At 35.1% G+C, this 26,448-nt stretch overlaps 1 protein-coding gene across 2 annotated transcripts in view; it reads right to left on the bottom strand.

Annotated features, from left to right (window-relative positions):
* Positions 1 to 3,508: 3,508 nt before the first annotated feature.
* GABRB2 (gamma-aminobutyric acid type A receptor subunit beta2) overlaps positions 3,509 to 26,448 on the bottom strand; it is a 120,186-nt gene continuing 97,246 nt past the window's right edge. The window contains exons 8-10 of one of the 2 annotated variants that reach the window (XM_058169275.1): positions 25,536 to 25,780; positions 17,713 to 17,823; positions 3,509 to 3,975 (exon numbers count right to left, since the gene is read on the bottom strand). In XM_058169275.1, the coding sequence (XP_058025258.1) occupies positions 3,628 to 3,975; positions 17,713 to 17,823; positions 25,536 to 25,780 (704 nt within the window). In that variant the 3' untranslated portion in view covers positions 3,509 to 3,627. The remainder of the gene's footprint in view (positions 3,976 to 17,712; positions 17,824 to 25,535; positions 25,781 to 26,448) is intronic. The other variant, XM_058169276.1, reaches the window with a different exon arrangement.

Here is a 26,448-nt window from a genome sequence, read left to right as displayed (position 1 = left end):
GTATAGTAAGATTTTAAATACATTAATAATTTATGTTCTCAAAAAATATTCACATATTGGTTGACTATAGAAACACAACTGTTATTAGCTTATTCCTTTTGAAATACCAATGCAAGATTCTAGCTCAAATCCAGGCAATTATGAGCAGTGCAGAGGCTGTAGGTCTGCAATGCTAATTAAAAAGGAAGTTGGACTGGACTTGATGACAATGTCTCTAGCTCAGCCCTGATCTTTCTGTCAGGACAATAAAATAGAGACCATTTCTCATATCTACTCATATGTCTTTCCCCTTCCTTGCATCTGCTGGTGTCATCTCAAATTACCTTTCATTATTCAAGAATGATGGCCATCCTATTAAGAATGGGCAGCGGGGACCTGGATGGGATCTAAGATTGTTGCTTCCTTCAATCATATACTGCTTCTTTTAACATCCCTCTATAGCACCAAAAAGATGTAACAGAAGATGTAAATATGGTCCTGCAATTTTATTGTGGCTGCAAACACTTGCAGGAAATTGGAATTTGGAACTGTCCCATTAACATAAAAGAGACACCAGTGTCAGAAGCTTTAAATATGGGGACAGCTTCACCCCCATCTTACTCAGCAACCTGCCCATTTGGTTTATATATCAATGGGCACATATCCATTTCTATGCACAATCTGGTTTCACTAGATTAGGAGACTGTGTAAAAATACATATGTATGTATGTGCATGTCTATGTATGTGTAGGTACACACACATAAGATATAAACACATATATGTGTACACATTCAAGAATATATATAAACATGTGGAAATATGTCTTTATTTGTATCATATATGTAGATAATGGTCTGAGCTTGTCTTACTTAAATTAATTTCACTAAGTGGGAAATTGAAATCTTAGCTTATTTAAAAAAAAGAAAAAGAAAATGTATATTTTACCTAGCAGGCTCGTTTTCCTAGATATATTTAGCTGGCTAGCAATATGTACTTGCTCTCATGTTATCTATGCATTGTGCTTTTGTCTGGCTGATTTTATATATTAGAATGTAAAAATTTCCAGGTGTGTCTTTCAATGCTAATATTCAAACTTTGCTGAAAGTGTTCAGAATGACATTGATTCTCTCTTCCCAGTCATTTAAACTACCATGTCTATAGAAACATAGCTTTCCTTAGACAAACATAAATATGGCACATGAGTTTTAGTTGGAAAATGCATATTAAACTTAGTAGCAGTCATATACAGAACATATTTACAGAGCATTAATCTGAAAGTTATGGTTAAAACTGTGCCATATTATATAGTTGTAATTTTGTGATGAATTTAATATATGAAGAAAAAACACCTTAATTGCTGGCTAGTATGCATCCAAAACCTGAAAAAAGTAATAATTAAAGGAATAAATTATTAGGCAAAACATGGCTCCAAACAAAACAAAACCAAGTATATGTCGGTTAAATTCAACGGTAATAGCTTATTTCAATCTCCTTTGTGAAGTAAACTGTGTAATGTTTTTGTCTCTACCACATGCTGGTATTAGAGGAGATAAACCTTTTTTGTGTTATCCTCCATTTGCCCACCTTTCTTTAAACCTCATTTTAATTTAAGTTCCTCATATCTCTTTGAATTAATTTATTCAGAAATGTGATTTCTCATTTACTCCTGGAAGCATCTTCCACTTAATAACATAAATGACCTCATGGAGGTGAATATGTACTTTCTTTGTTAGCCCCCAGGGTAAAATTCACCCTCTCCTTGGAAAGGTTAGAAAATATTATGGCTTGTACTATAAACTTCCAGCTATGGTAAAGTGCAGTTTTAGGAGCTGATTCTGTAGTTTTTCTAAGGCTGGCTTGTTGAACCAATCTGAGAAGAGAGAAAGGATAGAAAGGATTTTCTTTTCTAATATCTAAAAATCCCAAGGTTGATCGTTTTCACATATTTGTTTTTATAAAATTAATGGGCAATTTCAGCAAAAGAAAAAATAACATATACCTGAATGTAGCAAAACCTTATTTGTCCCAAAAAATGCTTCAGAAGGGGTCTTCTCTAAAACACTGCCCATCTAGTGGAACAAAACATGACAAAAGAAAGTGTGCTCAGTGCTGTTGTGCCCGAGTCACAAGACCAGCCTTTTCACAAAGTGTGAAGTTCATAATTCAACCAAGTATGCTTGCGGAGAGCCTAGAAACCTCAATTTTAAAGTATATTACAGAGAAATAAAAGAGTCCTTTGTGCTACTGAAACCATCAGCTGGAGGAAATATATACATACATACAAAAAATGTAATAAAAAGAATATGGAACATTTCTGGTTCTAAAAGATACTCATCCCCAACCATTATAATCCCTTTATTTCCTGAAACAGGTTGATCTTCTGTTCCAGGAAGACACAGCTACCTTATATGAATACCATGTAAATTCCATTGAATCAATTAAAGGATAAAGCTGAACAAATGAAAGCCATATAATTGTAAAATAATTATATGAGGAAAAAAAAAAAGGTGGAGACGTATTTCTTGAACTGATGATGAAAATAATTCAGTCCCTTTTCAGCTGGAAAATACATGAGTAGCTCTCTCCCATTCATTGTCCTCTCTTAAAAAAAAGTTCTAAAACTGAATGCAAAAGTATTGTGAAGAAGATAATCCAGTTCCTTACAATAAGCTTACTCTTTTGAGGTTTCTGTGTGCATATCTAAATAAATAGCTGAACAATAAAAAGTTATGATCTACTCAATCTCTTTTAAACATGAAGGAAATGCAACCCAAATGATAATTTAGGAAATATTTTGATGATCAAGATTTGCAATTTGCATGATCCTTGTGGTTTACTTGATCCTTGTGTTTGACATTTGGCACAGCTTTCTCTGTTGCAGAAGAAAGTACAAAGCACTGAGAGAAAACTACCTATGAAGAAACTGCCGGCCCACTCTCATTTGGCACTTATACATAGAAGGCTCCTAGATATATTTAATGGTACACTGTTGGACATATTGGCCATCTTCAAAATACTGTAGCTCTATGGTTCACATCATGGTAATCAATATGCTGACTTTACAATATCTCAATTAAACACTTCCCAATTATGTGTAAGTTGCTTTCCTATTTTCCAAAAAGAACTCTTAATCCAGTCAATAATTTGATACATGTCTTCATAGAATGATGGCAGGCATTATGACTTACTGTAGCTTCAAATTACCATTAAAAAAGGTAAAATATGAATATGATGTTGATTTTGATATAATATGACCGTATTCTTTCCATTCAAATAATGCTGTTTAACCCAGATGAGCATAGAAGCAGAAATTGCTCTGAGAATTCAAACCTAACTTTTTAGCTTCCCTTTTCAATATCATCCAAAAATGAAATGACCAAGTTTCAGGACTGTCTTCAAACATCAAATGCAATTATATATCTTTAAAAGCCAGATTGTATACATTTGTACTGTAACTTGATAGGCTTCACAGTTGTGCAAAAGAAATCCAAACATTACTGAACAGGTTATAGAGTGGGCCAGCAAATAAGGTGTTTTAAAATAACTTGTCCTGAATAGATTTTGTTCTCCCTAAGTCCCACATTTGGCTGTACAATCAATTTTGAAGAGAAATCCAGTTCTTGATATTTGTGTGGCTTTCTTTGTTTTTAGTTCACATAGTAAAGCCAATAGACAATATTGAAGAAAGAAAAAACCACCGGGAAGAATATGCGTGACCATCGATCTATGGCATTTACATCAGTCAAGTCAGGGATAGTAATTTTCAACTGAGAAGCACGTCTCCTTAACCGGCTTTTCTTTTGGGCCACGTGCCGTTCCAGAGCATTACGGCCAAAGCTGTGTCTTGGTAAACCAGCCTTCCGATACTGGATACTTGAGGTATCATAGGCCAGCATCGTGCTTCTAGGGTCCCCAAGCCCTATAACAGCTTCAGAGGCAGCCATCTCGTTTTTAATTTCAAGCGTGCTCAACAAAATGTTCTCATGTGGGTCCATCTGGAAAACAGAAGAAATTGTCTTAATGTGTGAAATCAGCTATCAACCTCCACCAATTATTAAACGACTGGATCTAAGCCACTAAACACTCAGTGCTGATCAAAAGAGAAGCATACACAGCAGGGCTATGCGGTGCCTCAGATTTGAAGTCCACTAATGCTTTGGTGTATTAAACATTCAGTTTCTATCTCCTTAAAATAGCTACATCCTTTCTTGAGACAGCAGAATTGCCATGCAATTCCAGAAATTTGTGCTCCATTTAAGCAATTTTAGACAAGACAAAATGTGTGTCTCATAATTTCCAAAGTCCCCTTTTGCTTTCAAATATGAAACACTGCATAGTCAGAATACGGACACAGGCTGGTAAATTTTTTTTTTTAAATAGCTCAGGCAAATAGATTATGTGACACATTTCAGTAGCTTTATCAGGTTACTGAATCTCAGAAGTTTGTAGTTTTGCCACTGTGAGCTAATATTTGTTGGCCTAATCATTTAGTTCAGAACATCTTAACAGTATTTTTAATGAGCTCAAGAATAATGTAGCATGAGATAGTGCAGTATTCACCTACTTTCCTCAAGACATTTGCTATATTTGTTCTGTTGTTTGTATGCAGGACTAACTCCATTAAAAATAAGTTTGAAACATGCAATTGGGTGGGTGCGGGCTTACAGTGCTCACTTTGGTATAAAGATAATTAATTTTTCATTGTCAGATAAACTCTTTTATGTTTACAGTGGTACAATCAAGGTTTACTACTGAGGATATCACTGAGAAGAAAATATTTTTTTAAAAAAAATCAACCCTGGATCATCTTATTGATGCAATGACTAGGCACAGCATTTAGTTGTAATTCAAAAGCCAAAATAACCAGGCATTCATTTTATAGTAAAATCTTATTGAAAGTTAATATTATTTTTTAAGTATTTTTAATTAAGAGAAAAGCTAGTTTGATGTAATGGTTAAAGTATCAGGCTAGGAATTAGGAGATCATGAGTTCTGATCCTGCCTTAGGCACAAAGGCCAGCTGGGTGACCAGTCACTTTCCCTCAACCCTTGGAAGGAAGCAATGGCACACCACTTCTAAAAAACCTTGCCAAGGAAACTGTAGAGTCTTGTCTAGGCAGTCTCTGAGAATCAGATATGAATAATGGGGGAAAAAAAGTGAGGCCAAGATTATCAATATTTCTAACCTCATGTTTTTGCAAATACTACTCTCGGCTATTCAGAAGTAAATATGAGTTATACTTTCATTGTCTGTGAGTTATTGATTAAAAATAGCACCAATCTTTATCCATGTTAGGAAAAAGTGTATTCTTATTATGTAATAATTTGATTTCTAGCTTTCTGAGCTTTAAATGTATTTTTCGAGTTAAGTTTCTATTAAACTTAATGTTGATACACTGTGTGTCAGTTTAGAAAACTATTTATGTTGTATTTGAAAACAAAAGAACTTTAGAAAGATTTTATAATATTTGAAAGTCATCTTAAGAGATATCAAACTGACTCACACGGTATGCAACATTTTGGTAAGAATGGAGCAGTTCAATCCAATTTTCTCAAAACTATGGAATGCATTGCCTCTTAATTGGCTTGATTTTTTAATACCTCAAGATGAAGAAAGAAAATGAAAACAGTCAAACTTTTTGAAGGACTGCTTTTCTCCAATGGTTTACCAGTTAAATCAAGTCTGGCACAAGGAGTATGCTCCAAGTCCTGTCTTTCAGCTAATGTTATCTTGTGGGACCCAGGAAACATGCCTTTTCTGTCACAGGACTAGGACTTGCCCTTTGGAGATGCATATCCTCTGGGATAGCCCTATGACAACTCTCACCGCTGACCTTCAGGAAGCCCTTAAGCTTTCCCAGGCATGGAGGTCAAGAGGGTTAGGGTTAGGGTTGACACAGGATGTGCTAATTGATTAGTTTCCTTGTTTGTCATTTTAAGTTTCTAATACTGATTTGTTATCTTGTTATTATTTAGTATTATTTTAACTTGTAAAAAACTAGAGGCCCAGAGTTATATTTGTGAGATGGGCAGTCATATAAATCAATTAAAACAAATAATCTAATAATTGTGGACAAAATATTGCTACTCCAGTAATTGGCTCTAGGAACCCTGGTGACCCAACCGTGCTGAGTGGATCCACATATCTAAACAATCACACACATCTCAATTAGATACGCATCACAATGACAATGCTGTGTATCACCAGTGCTTTGTTTTTAAAAGGGAGTACATTGGGAAGACACATGGATGAAGGGACGTATGCTTGAAAAAAAATATTCTGATCCTGGCAACCTGAAAACTTGAGATCTGCAAGCAATTGGTTTGGTAATGGATGAGTATGTCAACCTGCCTACTGCCGTAGGAGACAGTGGCATAATTGCTTTATATCAGGGTCCACAAAACACATAAACGTTGCATCAGTCTCTCAGAAATATTCAAACAAACACTACTATGTATTGTGAATTTTACAGACAATATTTCATGCATTTGCAGAAATGTGTACATTATTATTATTGGGTTAAATATGACATTGTCAGTTATTAAATTGAATTTGATAATTCTAGTCAGAATGTCTGGGGCTGTTCCTTTATCATTTCATATGAAACAAACATATTAAGAACCAAGCATATCATGTCTGCATTCCCTTAAAAAATGTATATGCATAAGCATAGCCAAGTCATTTTTCAAGACATTACCACTTCATCCTTGAAACCAAAATTCAGCTAGCCACTCCCCAAACAGGTAAATGGGTAGGGATGATAATATTTACACAGTACAGACAAATGTGCCAGTATTTCCATGTGAATTTCATGGAACTAAACACTGAAAAATTCACCATTTGCCAAATGGTAAATTATTTAAAGTTTAAGTCCCTATATTGAAACAGTTTAAAAGGAAAAAAGTTAACTCTGGGATACAGTTATGAAACAAATAACATTTTCATTGATATCAGAAATCATAAAAGAGGAGCATTGGTTAATTCGGGGAAGAGTGGTTAGGTTGTATGGAGTGAATCATACAAGCAGGGTGGGCAAGCTTTCTGAAAGTTTATTTTTTATTTTTTAATTTCCAGTCAATGTCCAAACCTTTAACCAATCTTCAGCCTTCTTTAGATCTCACAGTAATATATATATATTCATATGGCCAGCTCTGAAGATTTGTATGGCTGCTACAGAGATGCAATTTCAGTTAACACAGTATGAAACTGGTATACGTTTAAATAATTTAGAAGAAAAATATTTTTTTGAATATGTCATTTTGTATGATTCATATTTTATTCTTGTAATCAATTTTCTGCAATCAAACACTTCTCAGATGATGCTACTATTTGAGAAGGCTGGAGGCATCTACTTCTCTTCTAAAAACACACTGGAAATCATTTACTAGCAGAAAATTAGTAATGGATGAACTTCCACAGGAAGATAGAGGTTTTGTATTTTTCTTTATAAACATTAAAAAAATATTAGTTTCCCAAAATAGGAAGTAAATTCAATAGATGAAAATCAAATTGAACCAATTTTTGAAGTTGATTTGTCTTTTTGATTAAGAAAGTAATTCTGAGTTTCAGAACAACAGAACAGGTTCACCCATTTCTAATGGAAATGTATGCTTGTAACAAAATAAAAGCTTACAATACAACAGTGAAAAACATTTATTCTGCAGGCGCTTTTCATCCAGAAGGATCCCAAAGCGTTTTACAGACTTTAGAAAGCAACATCACTTCACCAAGTGCAGTCATCTGAGGCAAAAATGTGGGAGCTATCTAACATTGCCAAACAATACAGTGTAGTTCAGTATAGGAAATGAAGAATGCATTATCAGTTAGAACTAGGTGGTGATTGGGTAAATGATGTGGAGATGATTCAAAAGAATGAACACCCTTTGCAATTCAACCAAAGTCGGACAAGATCTTGGCATGAAGATGCCAGGTCACAAATAATGTGCCATTGGGTCTGCAATGAGTTCAAGCCCTCAGTTTTACATCCCTAAGGATAAAACCATTAAGAAAACAATAAAATATACCTTTGTTGAATACATTTCTGGACAATGATATGTGCCAATTATTCTTCTGTCCTGTAAGTTAATAAAATCAAAACCAGTTTCCTTAGAAAAAAATCAGCTGTTAGTTTTCATTAAAAATTAATGCACTATAGGCTATTATTGTAAACTACGCACACTAATTAAAAGCACAGGGCAGTGTGAGCCAACAAGCAGCAGAAGTACTGTAGGTCCTTGTTTTAGAAATGCTGTTGTTGTCTTAGCCCTTACACTCTGGACAACATGTATTTGTAATGGAAGTAAATATCAGTGAGTGTATATATGCATGTATACACATGCACACATATATATATATCCAAACTGGTAGGCATTGAAACCAGCCCAACCCTCTCCCTTCAACATATGAATTGAAATGACATGAAAATAACAAGAAGGCGCTTTAGGATTATACAGCAATAAGACACAGACTTTAGATGTAGCATAGGATAATTCCATAGGAAAATGAATGAAAGGGAAAAACAAAAATGATGAAAATATAAAATGAATACTGTATTAATACTCAAATTAATAGTCATGGAAGCATCTTATAAGCACCTTAAATCATTACATGGTAAATAGCACAAGTAGAATTTACAGATAGACCAAAAATCAATTAAACAGTGCCCTGAGGTACTGCTGATTTTTTCCCCTTTATATACTTACTTGGAAAGGCAATTCCAATCAGTTCCTAGAAACTCCAAAATGATGGCTATCTAAAGGAGTTGCATGTAATATTTTAATATATCAACGAGATGAGATCTAATATCTGAAGCTATGTTCATTTATAATAAAGGGAAGTAATTATTTTTCTCTGGGAGTAATTTTACATAGACTATTATTTTCTGCCTGGCTGAAATTTCTGCACTGTTCACTTTCTTCTTTAATATCAAATCTGCATTGCATAACTAGCATGCTAAGACATGTGAGTTGTGCCGTTTTGTTGCTTGCAAAACATAGCCTGAAAAGTCAAACCCTTCACAAAAATTCATCCGGATGAAGGGAATAATTAAAAATGTGGGAAATATATGCAATATTTAAATTGTCTATCTCCCTAATTCAAAGTAATAGAGGCCTTTACTCCAAGTTGTTATAGAGTATAATTGAAGATGCTAGTTAGTTGTAAAGTACTATGTAGCTCAAGGTGTGGGTATCTATAACATTATCTATTGTAGGGAATGAAAGCTAAGGGTCATTGAAAAATATAGCCAAAGAATCCCTACATTCTCTGTAGGAGTTCTCCTGTGTAATGTCTTGCCCCCTTGAGACCTTCCGGCCTTGCAGAAGTTGGCAAAGATTCGTCTGCTCTAGAAGACCCAGGGACCTGAATCACTAAATGTGGTTTTAGCATAATATTATATAATATCATTTTAATTATTATATTTATATGTATTATATCATTTGAATTATTTCCTGCCTTTTACAGAGCAGATTGAAGCAGCTTTCTAAAGAAAATAAATACACAAATAAATTCTCCTTTCCTAGCTTTAAAAAAATCTTCTTGAATGCTATTTTTTAAAAAAGATTCTAAGCGTATTTACTAAATACTGTTTTGTTTGTCTTATCTTTCTGAACAGTTCTAGAACTGAATGGCAACTAGAGACCATTAGAATCAAAACAGCTTTTGTATTCCTTTTTTGACATCCGCTCAGCTATACCCGTCAGATAATTTATTGCAATATTCTTTTACGCATTACTTTACAGATTTTTGGCCTATCTTTTATAAAATTAAAATACATTTTGAAATAAAACTTAAAAATTTAAAGACCAATTGCATCCTGATTAATTGTTCTAACTGTCTGGAAATTTCTCCTTAGTTCTAGGTTGTTTCTCTCCTTGATTAGTTTCCATCCATTGCTTCTTGCTCTACCCTCAGGTGCTTTGGAGAATAGCTTAACTCCCTCTTCTTTGTGGCAGCCCCTGAGATACTGGAACACTGCTATCATGTCACCCCTAGTCCTTCTTTTCATTAAACTCGATTTTCCCTTTCTCTTCTCTTTCCTCTCCCATTCCCTTATTATCAAAAATATACCAAACTATTGATCAGAGGAGATAGGATTGCCATAAACACCATAATAGGCATCTATTACAAACCAAAATAAAGAAACAAAATGTGTCCCATCATCATAATGCAAGCCCTGGCTGTTTGTGCTCGTATCCTTGCTTCAGAAACAAGTATATAGGTCACAGGGTGTTTGTTGAAATGTATTTGCCACCTTTTTTCCTTATGTCCTGTGCACTATTTCTTAACATCATACATAACAATGCCTCTTTCATGGTGTTTTTTCTGCTTAAATAATCCTCTGTTAGGGTAACTGTTTCTTTATTTGATTTATTAAAACTGCTCAACTCAAAAACAATTCGGGCAGCTTACAATATGTCCAATATGTACGGTATGTTAAAACTCTATTAAAAACACATGACTGTTGGAACCAAAATAGCACTCCCCAATATGCAAGAGAAAAAAAAAGGCTTGACAGGGATTCCACAGAATTCTAAGCCTAGTTCTGGGAACAGAATCAAGTCTTAAAAAGACTTCTGGAACCCCAGGAGAGTGGGAGCCATGTATATTTCCAGACAGATGCTATTCCAGAGGCTAGGACAATTTTTAGAATAATTCCCATTGGAAATATATTTATGTTCTTCCTAACAGAAATAATCAAAACAGCTTGGAGTGCAGCAAGCAAGCCCAATGACTGTTCTAGTCTCTCCTAACATTTGAATTGCTGTTCATGTTTAATTTACCTGACTTGGCTTTGCCCTAAAACTGACTACAGTTCCATTAGATCACACACACACACACACACACACACACACACACACACACACACACACACACACACACACACTGGAAAGTCTGTGCAAAAGAACATTCTTGAAGGCACTGGATAAATTGGGTCCTGTAGGCAATCTTTCAGAAAGGCAATTGTACCATCTGATTCATTTCAGAAATCCTTCTTTAGATCACTATGCCGCAATTCTATGAGAACAAATGCTAGATTGCTTAAAAATGAGGTGATCAAGTATAGAAAAAGTTAAACAGGTACTTAGATATGGACCCTGAAATTTGGCTGTAGCTGAGAGATAGAAGGCATTATCGACTTTACTTCCAAAGAGCCCAAAGCTCTAAATAGAACATTTCCTTAACCTTTAAATTAGGAATACTTCTAAAATCAAATTATTTTGAATTTGAAACATCATGTTTTCAGCATGAACCCCACTCATATTTTAAGCATTTTGGGAGTGTAAAATTCTCAGAATAGCAACATTTTGCACTTGAAGCAGCTGTTTCCCACTCAAAACAGGCTGTTTTGAACTCAACGTTTTGATCCAAAGCATTTGTGCACCAGTATTTTGTATGTAAAAGTAGACTAAAAAAACCCATCAGAGATAAAATACGTTGCCTGAAAAGAATACTGCAGTGGCAAGAAGTATTTAATTTTCCAAATGTACTGGAAGATAAACTTTCTGATGATGTAAAAGGACTTTTATACCAGACACTGTATGTGAATGTCCTAGGACCGTGTTTCTCAACCTTAGCAAACTTTAACGCCCACAATTTCCTGGCCATCCATACGTAAAGCCCTCTTAAAAGTTGCTGAGGGTGAGGAACTCTGTCCTAGGACAAAGTGAAAATGGAATTCTGGGATCATTCTGATGCATAATGAATCTTTTGGCACACTTTTTTGGTGATGTCACCAGGATTTCTGATGCAGAAGCTACCATCTATATTTTCTGAAACAGTCTACAGTTTGCTATTGTCTTCATCACCTCATATTACAGTCTTATCACATTCTTACATAAGGCTAAGGGAAAATAGCAAACAATTGTATTCAGGAAACCGGTGGTTCAGAGCAAATTCTTATATAACAGTGAAATATAATGATCAATAATGTTTTTAGGTTGGGTTTTTTTGTTTTGTTTGCAGTATTAAGACTGCAAATTCAGTGTGAGTAGCATGGAACAAATAAAATTCATTTATTGAATAATATCTTTAATTCTACAACTAATCTTAACTTCATGTAGACCAATTTTTACATGATGAAAAATTCAATTTTTTCTTGGGAATTTATCTTTTTTTGGGGGGAAGAATGTTTGAAATAGAAGGAATTCTATTCTGAGTAAAAAAACAAATGACAATTAAGAATTAATGTGTGTTATTCTGATGCTGTATGAGACAACCAATGAAATGCAGTTCAATGCAATGTAAGTATTGAACTATAACTGCATAATATCATGGTTCATTTCTACCCTAAACTGGATAAAGTACTGAGTTATTGGGCGAAAATTGATATTTTTTAGTCTAATCTTCCTCATATTTTTATGAACAAAAGTTTGAGAAAGGTGTGCTGTATACATTCTCTTAAGTTGCCACAGGTAAGATAGACCAGAAACAATCTACTGTTTCTATCAATTGAAATAATAGCTAAGTAACAGATTACCAAAGGAAAAAAAAATATTACTAAGCCTTTGTGCATTTTGCTCTGTGAAGTAGCACTCTGCTCCCTTTCCTGCATTAAAATTCCCAGTTGTTGAGAGTTTTCTCGTCTTTAAAATCCTCAGAACAAGCAGTTACCATTGGAATCCCAGGAGGAAAAAAGCATTTTCTTAATGCTTTCCCCCCCTTTCTATTATTTCTATTCAAAAGAAATTTTGGAAAAAAGAAGAAAAATAGTCTTGAGAATCTGTCAATTTGTCTGAAAGCAGGATAACTCTTCAAAACCAGAATAAGATGAGGCTAAATTTGGTGCAGCAGAAGCAAGCAAAAGAAAAACTGGAATTGGGAAGTGGGCTGAATCCAGCTGCAGAGAAGAAAAAAATCCATATTTTTCATAATACAGTATAACATTATTTGAAAGACAATTTCACAGCAGCTCAGAATTCAGCTGAGTATTCCATTCTTAACCACTCTGTCCTTCCTTCTTGGAAGCATTAACCTCTGTTAAGGCTTTTCCTTCTTTATTATCCTTTCCAAACTGATGAAATACTGAAAAGAAATTATGTAAAGCCATCTAAGATACTATCTGTCTGCATGTTGTCCCTCCCCCGCAGCATAATAATCCTCTAAAAATGAAGAGAACTGGCCCAAAATTGGCATATAGGAAAAGAAAGATCAAGCTTTAAAATAGGGCTACTCTGGTTGGGGACTATCAACCTTGTGAAGTAGTTCAGACAAACATGCCCAGCAGAATTAGCTCTACCTTTATTGTAAGGTTACTTTAAAATAATTTTGCAAGTACATTTCTCCCTCATTTTCTTTACAGCCAAGGGAGAAAGGGAAGTTCCTTCTGTGATGTTTGCCATTCTACATTCCTGTGATGGGCTAAGCTGTTGCTTATCTGGCCATTCCCCTAATGGAGATCTTCCCCTTGTCTCCCAAAGGTCATTTCTACAAACTGTTATATAAACTAGGTGTGGAATTTCTCCCTCCCTCTCTCTCTCTCTCTCTCTCTCTCTCTCTCTCTCTCTCTCTCTCTATCTATCTATCTATCTATCTATCTATCTATCTATCTATCTATATGTTTTCTGAGGTTTTCACGGGTGTTTGTATGTAGGTCTTTGGTTGTTCGGGTTTTCTCCCGTGTAAAATTGGAAGTGTCTTGGTGACGTCTTGATGAAGTCTCATTCGTCATCTTCAGGCTTCAACCGTGCTTCTGGGAGCAATGTGTGATCGCAGCTGTTTCTTCCTTTTAACTGCTAGTGGGGTTTGAACTGATTGGGTGGGAGCTTGGCTGTGCTCTGATTGGATGGGGTTTTGTGCTCTGATTGGCTGGGGTGTGTCCTGTTTGGATGGGGCTTGGTTGTGCTCAGTTTAGTCTGTGTTGCAGGGGATTTGAGCTGGTGAGCTGCATAGCTGTTGTTTGGCTTTGTGGTTGTGCTACATCTTCATAGTGGGTGTCAGTCTGCTGCATGTATGGATTGGAGGGTTTGAAATGGCTAATGTTGCAGCTGCGGTCTGGCTTCTGGTCGTTGGTGGTGCTTCATGATCAGTGTGGGTTTGGGTCTGCTTCCTGGGTGGATGTGCGGTGGTGACATCCTGTGGACCTCGTGAGTGTGGGTCTGACCCACACTCACGAATCCCTCCTGAACCCACACTCACGAGGTCCACAGGATGTCACCACCGCACATCCACCCAGAAAGCAGACCCAAACCCACACTGATCATGAAGCACGACCAGCGACCAGAAGCCAGACCGCAGCTGCAACATTAGCCATTTCAAACCCCTCCAATCCATACATGCAGCAGACTGACACCCACTATGAAGATGTAGCACGACCACAAAGCCAAACAACAGCTATGCAGCTCACCAGCTCAAATCCCCCTGCAACACAGACTAAACTAAGCACAACCAAGCCCCCATCCAAACAGGACACACCCCCAGCCAATCAGAGCACAAAAACCCCATCCAATCAGAGCACAGCCAAGCTCCCACCCAATCAGTTCAAACCCCACTAGCAGTTAAAAGGAAGAAACAGCTGCGATCACACATTGCTCCCAGAAGCACGAGCTGAAGCCTGAAGATGACGAATGAGACTTCGTCGAAGCGTCGCCAAGACACTTCCAATTTTACGCGGGTGAAAACCCGAATAACCAAAGACCTACATATATATATATTTCTGAGGTTTTCACGGGTGTTTGTATATAGGTCTTTGGTTGTTCGGGTTTTCTCCCGTGTAAAATTGGAAGTGTCTTGGTGACGTCTTGATGAAGTCTCATTCGTCATCTTCAGGCTTCAACCGTGCTTCTGGGAGCAATGTGTGATCGCAGCTGTTTCTTCCTTTTAACTGCTAGTGGGGTTTGAACTGATTGGGTGGGAGCTTGGCTGTGCTCTGATTGGATGGGGTTTTGTGCTCTGATTGGCTGGGGTGTGTCCTGTTTGGATGGGGCTTGGTTGTGCTCAGTTTAGTCTGTGTTGCAGGGGATTTGAGCTGGTGAGCTGCATAGCTGTTGTTTGGCTTTGTGGTTGTGCTACATCTTCATAGTGGGTGTCAGTCTGCTGCATGTATGGATTGGAGGGTTTGAAATGGCTAATGTTGCAGCTGCGGTCTGGCTTCTGGTCGTTGGTGGTGCTTCATGATCAGTGTGGGTTTGGGTCTGCTTCCTGGGTGGATGTGCGGTGGTGACATCCTGTGGACCTCGTGGTGTGGGTCTGACCCACACTCACGAATCCCTCCTGAACCCACACTCACGAGGTCCACACAGGATGTCACCACCGCACATCCACCCAGAAAGCAGACCCAAACCCACACTGATCATGAAGCACGACCAACGACCAGAAGCCAGACCGCAGCTGCAACATTAGCCATTTCAAACCCCTCCAATCCATACATGCAGCAGACTGACACCCACTATGAAGATGTAGCACGACCACAAAGCCAAACAACAGCTATGCAGCTCACCAGCTCAAATCCCCCTGCAACACAGACTAAACTGAGCACAACCAAGCCCCCATCCAAACAGGACACACCCCCAGCCAATCAGAGCACAAAAAAACCCCCATCCAATCAGAGCACAGCCAAGCTCCCACCCAATCAGTTCAAACCCCCACTAGCAGTTAAAAGGAAGAAACAGCTGCGGTCACACAATGCTCCCAGGAGCACGAGGCTGAAGCCTGAAGATGACGAATGAGACTTCGTCGAAGCGTCGCCAAGACACTTCAATTTTACGGAGAAAACCGAACAACCAAAGACCTACATATATATATATATATATATATATATATATATATATATATATATATATATATATATATATATATATATATTTCTGAGGTTTTCGCGGGTGTTTGTATGTAGGTCTTTGGTTATTCGGATTTTCTCCCAAAATTGGAAGTGTCTTGGTGACGGAGGCTGTTGGGCAGTGACTCAGAATATTTCTAATTCCTCAATTTGAAGCCCCAAGCCTTCTTTCTTGCTGATTACATAATCCTGACCTGTTCTTAAGAAGTTGGAAAGAATTCCATGATTCTATGAAAGATGGTCATTGTCTTTCCTTACTTTGTTTATTGATTTACACACATTTTTATGTCCTCTGGATTCTCACAACAAAACGCAGTCAACAAGATAAAACATATCATTTGGCCTCCTATCTAAAAGTAATCCTTCCCTGGTGTTATGGTTTTTAATTATGTTACATCGCTTGTCCCAAAGGTTTGGAAAAATCAGTCTTATTGCTTTTTAAAATGATGGCAGGAATGTGGCTATCCTAATCTTAGTTGAGAGAGCAGGCTATTACAAGTAATTTTCATTTGTACCTCTATTCTGAGTGGTCATTTATCTTATTTTATACAGGGGAATCCTCTAATTTGAAATCAAATTAAATGTAATATTTAAGCTCATGAGAAAATAAGGAAAGAACAAAATACTTGAATTTGCCCAACTACCTTCTCTAAATCTTTTGGTGAATCTATTTGTTTCCCAGTGCATTCAGAAAATCAAAATGGGTAGTTATGTATTATATCTAAAATAATTGTAAAATGATCTAGTTAAAATTCCTTTATCTAAACTATACAGCAACTCATAGATAAAAGAGAGTTATAAGTGAGTCTGGCTTGCAAGTGAACAGCTTTAAAATAGTTTCAGGTAACAAATTAAACAATAATGAAATTTTGCAACACATGTATGTATGTATGCATGTATAAAATCTAATAGAAGAAATGAACACTATTTGACACAGATTCCTATAGTGTTTTCATCTATTATTGCTTTACAAATTCTTTCATTAGCATATGTGTATTGTTTTTTCCTAGTCTACATATTTGAGAATTACAATTTTAAACATGCTATTAGCAAGATTATGGCAGGTTTACTAAATTATTTGGAGAAATAAGAAGGAAAAAAAATATTGGTGCTCCCCAAACAGAAAATGGGGTGAAAATGGGGTGTATCTCATAGGCCCCAAAGAAGCTATCCATGAAAAAAGCAAAGCTAAGACATTATTGTTATAGAATTATACACCCTATGTGGAGAATGAAGAGAAAAATGTTCACCAAAGAAAGCAGAGTTAAATGTAATCTGAAGCAAAGCAAATCTAAGATGGTAGAGTATAAGAATATGAATTAAGATTCCATGAACATGTTAAGTATAAATACATTAAAAATGTAAAAAAACTCACATAACAACAATAGGAATGGGTGAGCAAAGTTAAAATTCAATACGATGGGAAATAGTTTATACTAAACAATTACTTTAAAACACACATACATAAACACAAACAATATGGCTTAAATAAATTTAAGACAAACATAAATACATCTCTAAAAGGGACTTTTCAATCATCTGATAATTGATGACAAAAAAAGAGTTAAAATGAAGACATTTTTCCTACTGAAAGATTGAAATAAGATCATTCTGATTCTATTCTACAACCTTAGTTAACTCTTCTGTAATTATTAAACAAAAGAAGGATATAATTGAACAGAAAAAATAGCACAAAAGGCTAAATCAACATGGCTTTAAAATGAAGTCGGCTGAATCAATTAATAAACTTTGGCATAGCAATATATAATTTGTTAATTGTTCTTTGGCTGTAAAAGTTACAATATAATACATAATTAGAATGTAATGGATACTTTATCTGGGTTTTAGTAAAGCATGCCATATACAGTATTATACAATATCTTATGGTTAGAAGCCCAACATAAGATGTCTAGGACAGTTAATACAATCAAATGGATCAAAAACTGGCTATCTAACCGTTTTAAGAGGGTAATCGTAAGTGGCAGTCCATCTAGTTGGGGAGAGATTTCCAGTGGGATCCAGGGATCGCAATTCGGTCCCATTTTGTTTTATATCTTTATAAAAGATCTGGAAGACAAAGTAGAGAATACGCTAAATAAATTTTTTAGATTTGACTACTTAGGGAATGGTGAGCAAAACTAGAACTAACATAGTAGTTGTAAATCAATTAACTCTAAATGTCTCTGAAATTGGATGATAGATTTTACATTCCATTATTTCTAAACATAGAGACAGAAGAAGGTAACAGAACATAAACTCAACAGAAGGAAAAAGAAGGCGACTTTGCTACATAGATCTGTGTCCTTCATCAAATATCTTTATGCTAATAGTACAGATCACATGACAAAATAGAAGAGGCTACACAACCTCACATGAAGCCTGATTATAAGTACGAGATATATAAAGAGATATATAAAGAACTTGGGAAAAATGAAAACAAAGAACGTGAAAGTACAGGAGATTCAAAGCCAAATGTGGAGGAATAAGTTCCATTAAAGCCAATGGTAAAACATGCTGAAATATTGAAGTGGCAGTTTTTAACATAAAAAACCCCTCTGGCAAATACTCAATATAATAGTCTTCAAACTATGTTTCCAAGTTATTTCTGTGCAAGGTTAGCACAGAAAAATGGCACACTTAAAACAAAACAAAATGGAAATTCATAAAAAAAACATGGAAGGAGATTTTCCACATGAAGACACTGGAAATTCAAAGTGTACATTATAATTTAATTCAGCAGATCAATTCATACATTTTTTTGGGTAGATTAATTGTGTTTTCAGAATTGAATTAAGGGTTTAATTGAAACAAACACAAAAACTGCATATCATTACACAGAAATTGTACAACAAATAAGAGCAGAATGTGAGGTAAAATAAACTTTGCTGCACTTGCCATCTTTTATAATGCTATATTATGTTATATTATTGATTTTATAGTAATTTCTTTGATTATTTTGAGACATCCAGAATTATTTTAATTTTATTTGGCATTTTTGGACTGTTTTCAAGCATTTCCTTTTTCTTAATATAGTTCTTTTAATATCAACAGATTTGATATCACTAATTTTAAAAGATAATTTCTCATTAGAAATCCATCCTGTGTGTAAGACTCTAATTTTACTTTCCTATTCTTACATTTTAGGACTGAAAACAAAGTTTGTTAAATTGTGTGATTCCAGTCCTTAAATATCATGAATTAACAAATGTTCCCTTTGTGCAAGGCAATGCTTAATATGATGTTCTGTGTGCTACCATTCTTGTCCTATTGTTTCCTTTCATTATATCCAATTAATATAGTTATTACATACTTATGCTTATATATATGCTTATATATTGTATAGTTATTTCATGCTTATGCTTATGTACACTGTGTGACAAAATAAATAAATAAAATAAATAAAAAATACTTCATTGTGCTATATACTAAAAAAAGAAACATCTATTATAACTATGCAAAACTTTGGATTTTAAGAGACTCTAGGAATACTCATATAATACCGGTTGGGAACTCTTAAAGCAGTTATATCTTTTCCCAGGAAATAAGCTGCTTTTGGTGTCCTTGGCGCTTCCTGACCTTGTTTGTTTGTTTTTGTTGTTAGTTTGCAAAGTCGTGTCTGACCCACTGCGACAACGTTCCTCCAGGCCTTCCTGTCCTCTACCTCTGGAGTCCATTTAAGCTTACACTTACTGCTTCAGAGACTCCATCCAGCCATCTCATCCTCTGTCATCCCCTTCTTCTTTTGCCCTCAATCTTTCCCAGCATTAGGTTCTTCTCCAGTGAGTCCTTCCTTCTCATGGTTGTTTGTTTGCAGACATCTTACATTACAGCTAAGTAATAGTTGTGTGAGTGAGTGGGGAGTTTGGTGGAGGCAGAAAACAGTACTCTAATTAAGGAACTGCCATGGAGAAAACTACACTCCTCCAAAATCAGCAGGGCAAGTTACTGCATAAAAATAGGTAACTTCACAATCATTTGCCTTGATGATGCTATAGTTAGGTAGGTAAATGCAAGCAAACAACCAAGCTTAGAGAGCACCAAGAATTTCACAATTCAATCCTGAGATATTGCCTTCTATTGAAAGATCTTCTAGTTTTAGGAGTTCCCAGTAGGTTCTATATGTATGCCCATACATGTGCAAAGCACTTTTCCCCCCTGTGGAACTGAAGTACTTCATAGCTCATGTGCTAATCTTCAACACTAGGCTGCTTCAGTTTATTAGATTATCTCATACATCTTAGAAGACACTTCAGTAACACATATGCTATTTTTATGTTTTTCTTTCATTCAAATGGTAGCATTGTCCCAACTGTCCAGTCCAAAGAAAATGAAAAAAAGAAAACTGTATTCTATACAAACACCAAAACACCATTTTGATGTTATGGACATCAGCTCTCAAGATTAAAATATCTTTCCTTTGGTAAAATCTGCTGCAATCACCATATAGTGCTGGTGTTCTCAGAATGTACACATATAGCTGAAAATTCTGATTTAGATGTTTAAATTTATGATCCTGTAGATATCAGATTTGGCCAACATATGAATACCAAATCAATTAGGTTGCTTAGAACACTTTTTAGAACACTCCTTGAGATGAGATATCCCTCCAAAATAATTTGAAAGAAACTTAAATTATTGTAAGACTTTATGAGAATTTTAGAAACACTGAGCAGTTAGGAAAGGAGTGGACTTTCTGAATGCTTTTCCTTTGTTGAAGTTTTGTTTCACCATTGCATATCTGGATGGGATTATGAGGTTGTGGGCAGTAATGGAATGACTAAAATTTACGGCTGTGCATGATCTGGAAATGCATCAGATGCATCAAAGGTGAGATCAGAACTCTTTTTCTGGCCTCTGTGTGACACTAAACACCCCAAAATGTTGCTGTTTAAGACTCTCATTAATCTCTACAGAGAAATATTTTTGAGAATATGTGCAAATCAAAATTATTTACCACTATCTGTTAAACATTCCTGTAGGATATATTTACTTATCAAGTAATACTTCTGAATCTACCTTTGTGAAATTTGACATGATTTCTTCCACAGTGCAAATCTATAACATTATAGACATTGCCCCTCAAGAGAGAACATTAATTAATGTATTCTGCAAAAAACATTTAGAAATCAGTTTAGAGATGTAAAGCTTATATCAACAGGTACTTTGAATTTTGGATTACAAAGGAAGAACTCAGAAATTAAATATTCATCTATACTATTTTTAGTTTTTTTCTTTTTCTAATCATTTATAAATAATAAATATAGAGTTTATCGCTATATAAATTCTCTATAATAATATAGATATTTTTGAATTAAACTCAAACTTCTTCCTTCCTTTCTTTAATTTATATAGTCACCTATCTTACAAAAGCAATTCTGGGTAGCACATTGACAATGAGATAAAACAACAGTGTAAAAAACTACAGATATGTAAAAATCCATATTAATAAATATCATAAAAAATCAAATATACAAACTCTAGGTGATGTAAGGGATCATCCCTCAACAATAGAGGCATCTCAGCAAGTCTCCAGTGCCCTGGGAGTCCCAGGCCTGATAACATAATCAGTCTTGAGTGCCTTTCAGACTATCAAAATGGATATACATAATCTAATTTTGAGACAAAGGATATTTCTTAAGGCGGGTGCCATTTAGAGAAGGCACGTGTTCTAGGACTCACCAAACTTAGGTCCCGAGATGATGGGGCCCTTTCTGCTAAATCTAATGGGGACAAGCCAATAAGAGTGGGGAGAAGTAATCCCTCAGATATAGAAATATTTTCTTTTGATACTTCTTTTATTAGAGCAATTACTAATTGTGTTATTGAATAATGATTGCACAACATCAGTCATTATCTTTTTATTCATCAATATCATTTTTAAAAACAAAAATATACCTTTGTTCTAAGTAAACTAAAAAGATTATAAGTAAACTAAATAATAATAATAAAATAATCACAGACTACTGTTGATATATTTCTTAAAACAAGGAAATGAATAACTCTCTATACTTGTAGACCTCTATATGTTGTATGATTGTTAAACAAAGCTATTTTTTTTTAAAAAGATCATATTTTAGCCAATTTATAAAATGTTCTACAGGTAGTCTTTGACTACCACACTCTGGAATGAACTTCCCCCGGGTTTACGCCAAATACCTGACCTTCGGACCTTTCGCCGCGAACTGAAGACGCATCTTTTTATTCGCGCGGGGCTGGCTTAAATTTTATGGATTGTATAGTTTTATTATTAATTTTAAACGGGGTTTTAATTTCTATATATTTTAAAATTTTAGGCAAATTATAATAAGTTTTTTAATTTTGCATTTTATAGATTATTGTCTTGTCTGTTTTTATTTGCCTGTACACCGCCCTGAGTCCTTCGGGAGAAGGGCGGTATAAAAATCAAATAAATGAAATGAAATGAATGAAATGACTTACGATCAAACGCGGTTACAATGGCCTCGGAAAGGAGGCTTTTTGGATTTAAAGCACTTTCAATTGATGTAAAATATCACACTGCTCCTCTGTATTCATGGCATCTCAAGTGCTTGATAGTTGGCTTGCATTTATGACCAGTTGCAACATCCTACGTTGCATGACAGTGATTTGCAATCTTTGGGAGATGGAATGGATTCAGATTTAAAGCCACATGATCTGTTTAATGCCATGTGATTTGCATAACAACTGCCATGAAAATGGTTGAAAAATAAGGTCTAATCACATGATGCCTCTGTACTGATGAACAATTTATGGCTGAAATTTTGGTGCCCATCATGATTGTAAGTTGAGGATTTTATTCCATAAAACCCCAAGCATCAACCTAACAGAAATAAGATCTGATCTACATAGAACACTGCAATTAAATTTTAAAAAGCTGCATTCATTTTTAAGTTTGTAAGGAGCCAGGTTCCCAAATATCTATTGTTAGTCTTTTAAAATTAGGCAGTTTTAATTCTATTCTTTTTATACTTCCTTCTTCCATTGTTTTATTTCAGAAGTTACATACTATTTTTCTACCCTAAGAACTCACATTATTGCTTTGTTTATTATATTATTTTGTAAGAATGTGGTATAGAAGGCATCTATAGGTAATTTCTCAACTTAGTGGCTTCTAGCATTTTCAAACCTCATCCTGCCATTGTTGCGCCAAAATAAAAATAAAATGAAAATAAGCTACATTTTGGTACGGAGTGATACAGAAATAAGGTTTTTATTTTCTTTTATTTAGCCTTTTATGCTATTTTGTTTGTTATTTCATTGGCTAAGTGACATTAATAAAACATTCTAAGCCATTACTGGAATAATGCTCTTGTCTTCTGTTTCCTGCTTGGTTTCAATTAAGAACAAGTCTTGTGTTCTAAAGATCCTATGATTCTCAAAATGATTGTCATTATTGTCACTTCCGACAGTCAGAACGGAGGAAGCTTTTTGGATGAGAAGCGAAACGTCTTTAAGGAACAACAAAGAAAGTCCAGTTGCCTCTTGAAAAAGCACCTTTGGATAATCATGACCTCAATGACTGAGAATCTCCATAGACCTTGAGCAAAAGTCTTTTTGACTTCTGGAAAGCAGTGCCTCCAGGGGGCACCCTTTGCCAACCGAGACATTTGCTGTTTTGCCTTCTGTTGCATACTGCAGAACACTATTCTTGCCCCTCCTGCTGCATAACTCCTCTTTTCCAACTTCCACCTGACAAAAATAATGACCATGTCAGCCAATTTACGAATGTTAATTAGGGCAGAAGAGTATTGTCTCTCCAGCAATTGCCCCCTTGCTGTAAATTACTAGACAAAAAAAAATACAACTCAAACCCATTTGCGAGAACATATGGCACTCTAAACTCACTGACATTTTCAACATCCACAGTAATAAAAAGGTAAATTGTAATTAGGATTTTAATTTTTATATGTGTTTTTGGGAATTTGACTCACTGGAGGAAATAGAATTTTCCTCAGAGTTAGTATTTGTAGCATATGCCGAATACTGTGGAAAATATTTTTCAATAGGTTCAGTATTTTTACTGAAATACATGAAATGGGCTAGACATCCAAAGAGATACAGGAGATACAGAGCTATCCATAAATTATTTAAACTTCTATTAATTTCAATTTAATTCAATGTAAGGGTACCTGCTTAAATCAGATCAACCATAAATCCCTCCAAACTCCATGAAACTTAACTTTTTAAGTAAACATGATTATGTTGTGTAGTATATTTTAATTAACATAATTTGTCAATGTTTTCTAAATTATTTTCTTGTGAAAAGCCACTAATGAAAGCAGTATATCACTTATACTGAAAATTGATGAATGCTAGTTTATCCTTCTTTTCCCTGCCTCTATACTGCATAATATATTTTAATAAAACTAAATATAGAAGCTAGATAAGGCTAGCAAGAGAGATGTCTATGCTATTTAGTCAGTCATTGTGCAGTTTACCACTTGTAACTTATAAGCAAATAAAATTATCACAGCACCATTATTATAATACTGGGGCTGGAAAAGAAGAAATTTAAAAAAATCTAATCTGGAATTATACAATCTTCAATATATCTCTGATCTCCTTTTCTTAATTTGATACTGATACTGATAAAGAGTTTGGCTTGAAAACATTATTTATAAAAGTTTTTATAAACATACAATTTTACAAAAATATATATTATCTGGATTTATTCTGTACTTCAGTGGAACTAGATTTCCACTGATGTCTTTGCTGTAAAAATATATTGTTAACATGCTAACCTGTAAAATAAATAAATGAATAAACACACACACACACACACACACACACACACTTGTTTTTTCTCATAAGACTTCATGCAGCTCTTTAGCACTTTTAGCCATCATTTTGGATTGTAAAAGTCTTCAAACATCACCCTGAAATATGATAAAAAATTGAATGTGCAATGTATAGATCTTGGAAATCAACCTTGAGGAAAGAAAGTTCCATTAAAATGACAATGTGGACTCCTAATGCATTAAAAGATTATTTTTCAAGATGATTCTTTGTACATCAAATAATTATTATTTATTTTGGAATCAGAAGTCAATTGCCTACAACACTAGTTTTTTTGCTTAACATCATGTAACTCTTGACCATTTCTGATTCGGAGTACTAACTAAAATCATGTGAATTGGATCATTCTATTATGAAGCAAAACTGTCAGGAGCACTTCCAATTTAATTCTTATTATAAATTGCTTATATGTGTATGTGTATCTTATTTACCTACTGCAAATAGTTTTTTAAATGTTGCTTTTACTACTGGTTATTATCTGTATTGTGTTTCTCTCTTGTAAACCACCCAAAGAACAATGTAATTAGATAGCATAAAAATGGTAACCAAATTTAAATAAAATAAATATTCATATGCAGGAGTTGAGCACACCATAAGTGTGAAAAAAGGGGAAAACAATTCTAACTAAACAAATGTTTGCCTTGCTTTTTTAAAAAAATTAAACTTCAGCATGTCTTATTCATTTGATTGCTTTTAAATGGGCTTATTTGACCTCTATGTAATGAAAAGCTGTAGATCAGTTTTCATTTATATTTTCATTAGACTGGATAATCCTCCAGCTGTAAATAAGGGTACATTTTCATTGCATTGGAGCTTCTGATCATCTGGAAAACTCTATCTTAAAAGCCAAGATGTTACTCTCTTATTCCTATGTGACTTGTTTGGCAGAGGCTATTGCTTTTGAAAGGCCTGTTAGGAAGAAATGAATTATCTAATACGGCAACTGGGAGAGGACACTCTATAAACTTCCCATTTCAATTTACCTTGTTGACATCCATTCGTAATTTCTCATTGTTAGCACTGGCAGCTCTTTCTGCTGCTTTCTTCTGGCGCTGGGGTCCCCTCCCAAAAAAGATATAGTTCACCAAGGCATACTCCAGAAGAGCCATGAACACAAAGACAAAGCAGCCCATCAGATACATGTCGATGGCTTTCACATAGGGGATTTTGGGCAGTGTTTCTCGCAGATGGGTATTAATGGTTGTCATTGTCAGCACCGTTGTAATCCCTGCAAAACATCACAAAACTCCAATTTAGTAGGCATTTATGTTTTCTGTTTTTCTGTGTGTATGGCATGTATGTGTTTGTTTGTCTCGTTAATGTACAAAGATCATTGTAGTATAGGGTGCAACATGGGTATATCCAGAAAATGAAAGAGGAGTAAAAAGAAGCTTCATTCTTACATTTTACTCCTGCTTTCATTGTTGTTTGATTTTGTTATGGTGGTGCTAAGAAAACTGTAAGCATTATTAAATATGCAAACCAACATCAAGGAAATGCAGTAAAATTTTGGTTTAATGGTTCAGTTACAATGAATGAGTTTACCGCTGTTTAATAGACTAATGCTTGGTAAACTGAGGGTGTGTCAATTAAATTGAAGTTTTACTGCAAATGACAGCATTTATATCAATTATGCACACAAATGATGCAAATTTGGGTTTAATTGAGCTCTGTTAAAGTGCAAGGAAAGTTCCTTCTCCTGATGATTTGTTAAACAGAGATGTTACCACAGGCGGGATGGAGGCTGCTGTTTTTCCACTTCAAGTTCTTTATAGTTAAGATGATTTTATATGTTGTTTTCTGGTTTAAAATGTTTGGTTTGGTTGCCAGAGAAAAAAAATCTTGTTTAGAGTTTAGGAGCTTGAAATGGAGCTCATGGCATCTTGCATTGAAGGA

This window comes from Ahaetulla prasina, chromosome 2 (assembly GCF_028640845.1).
Source record: "Ahaetulla prasina isolate Xishuangbanna chromosome 2, ASM2864084v1, whole genome shotgun sequence".
In the NCBI taxonomy this organism is placed as follows: Eukaryota; Metazoa; Chordata; class Lepidosauria; order Squamata; family Colubridae; genus Ahaetulla; species Ahaetulla prasina.
This window is presented reverse-complemented; position numbering and strand designations above follow the sequence as displayed.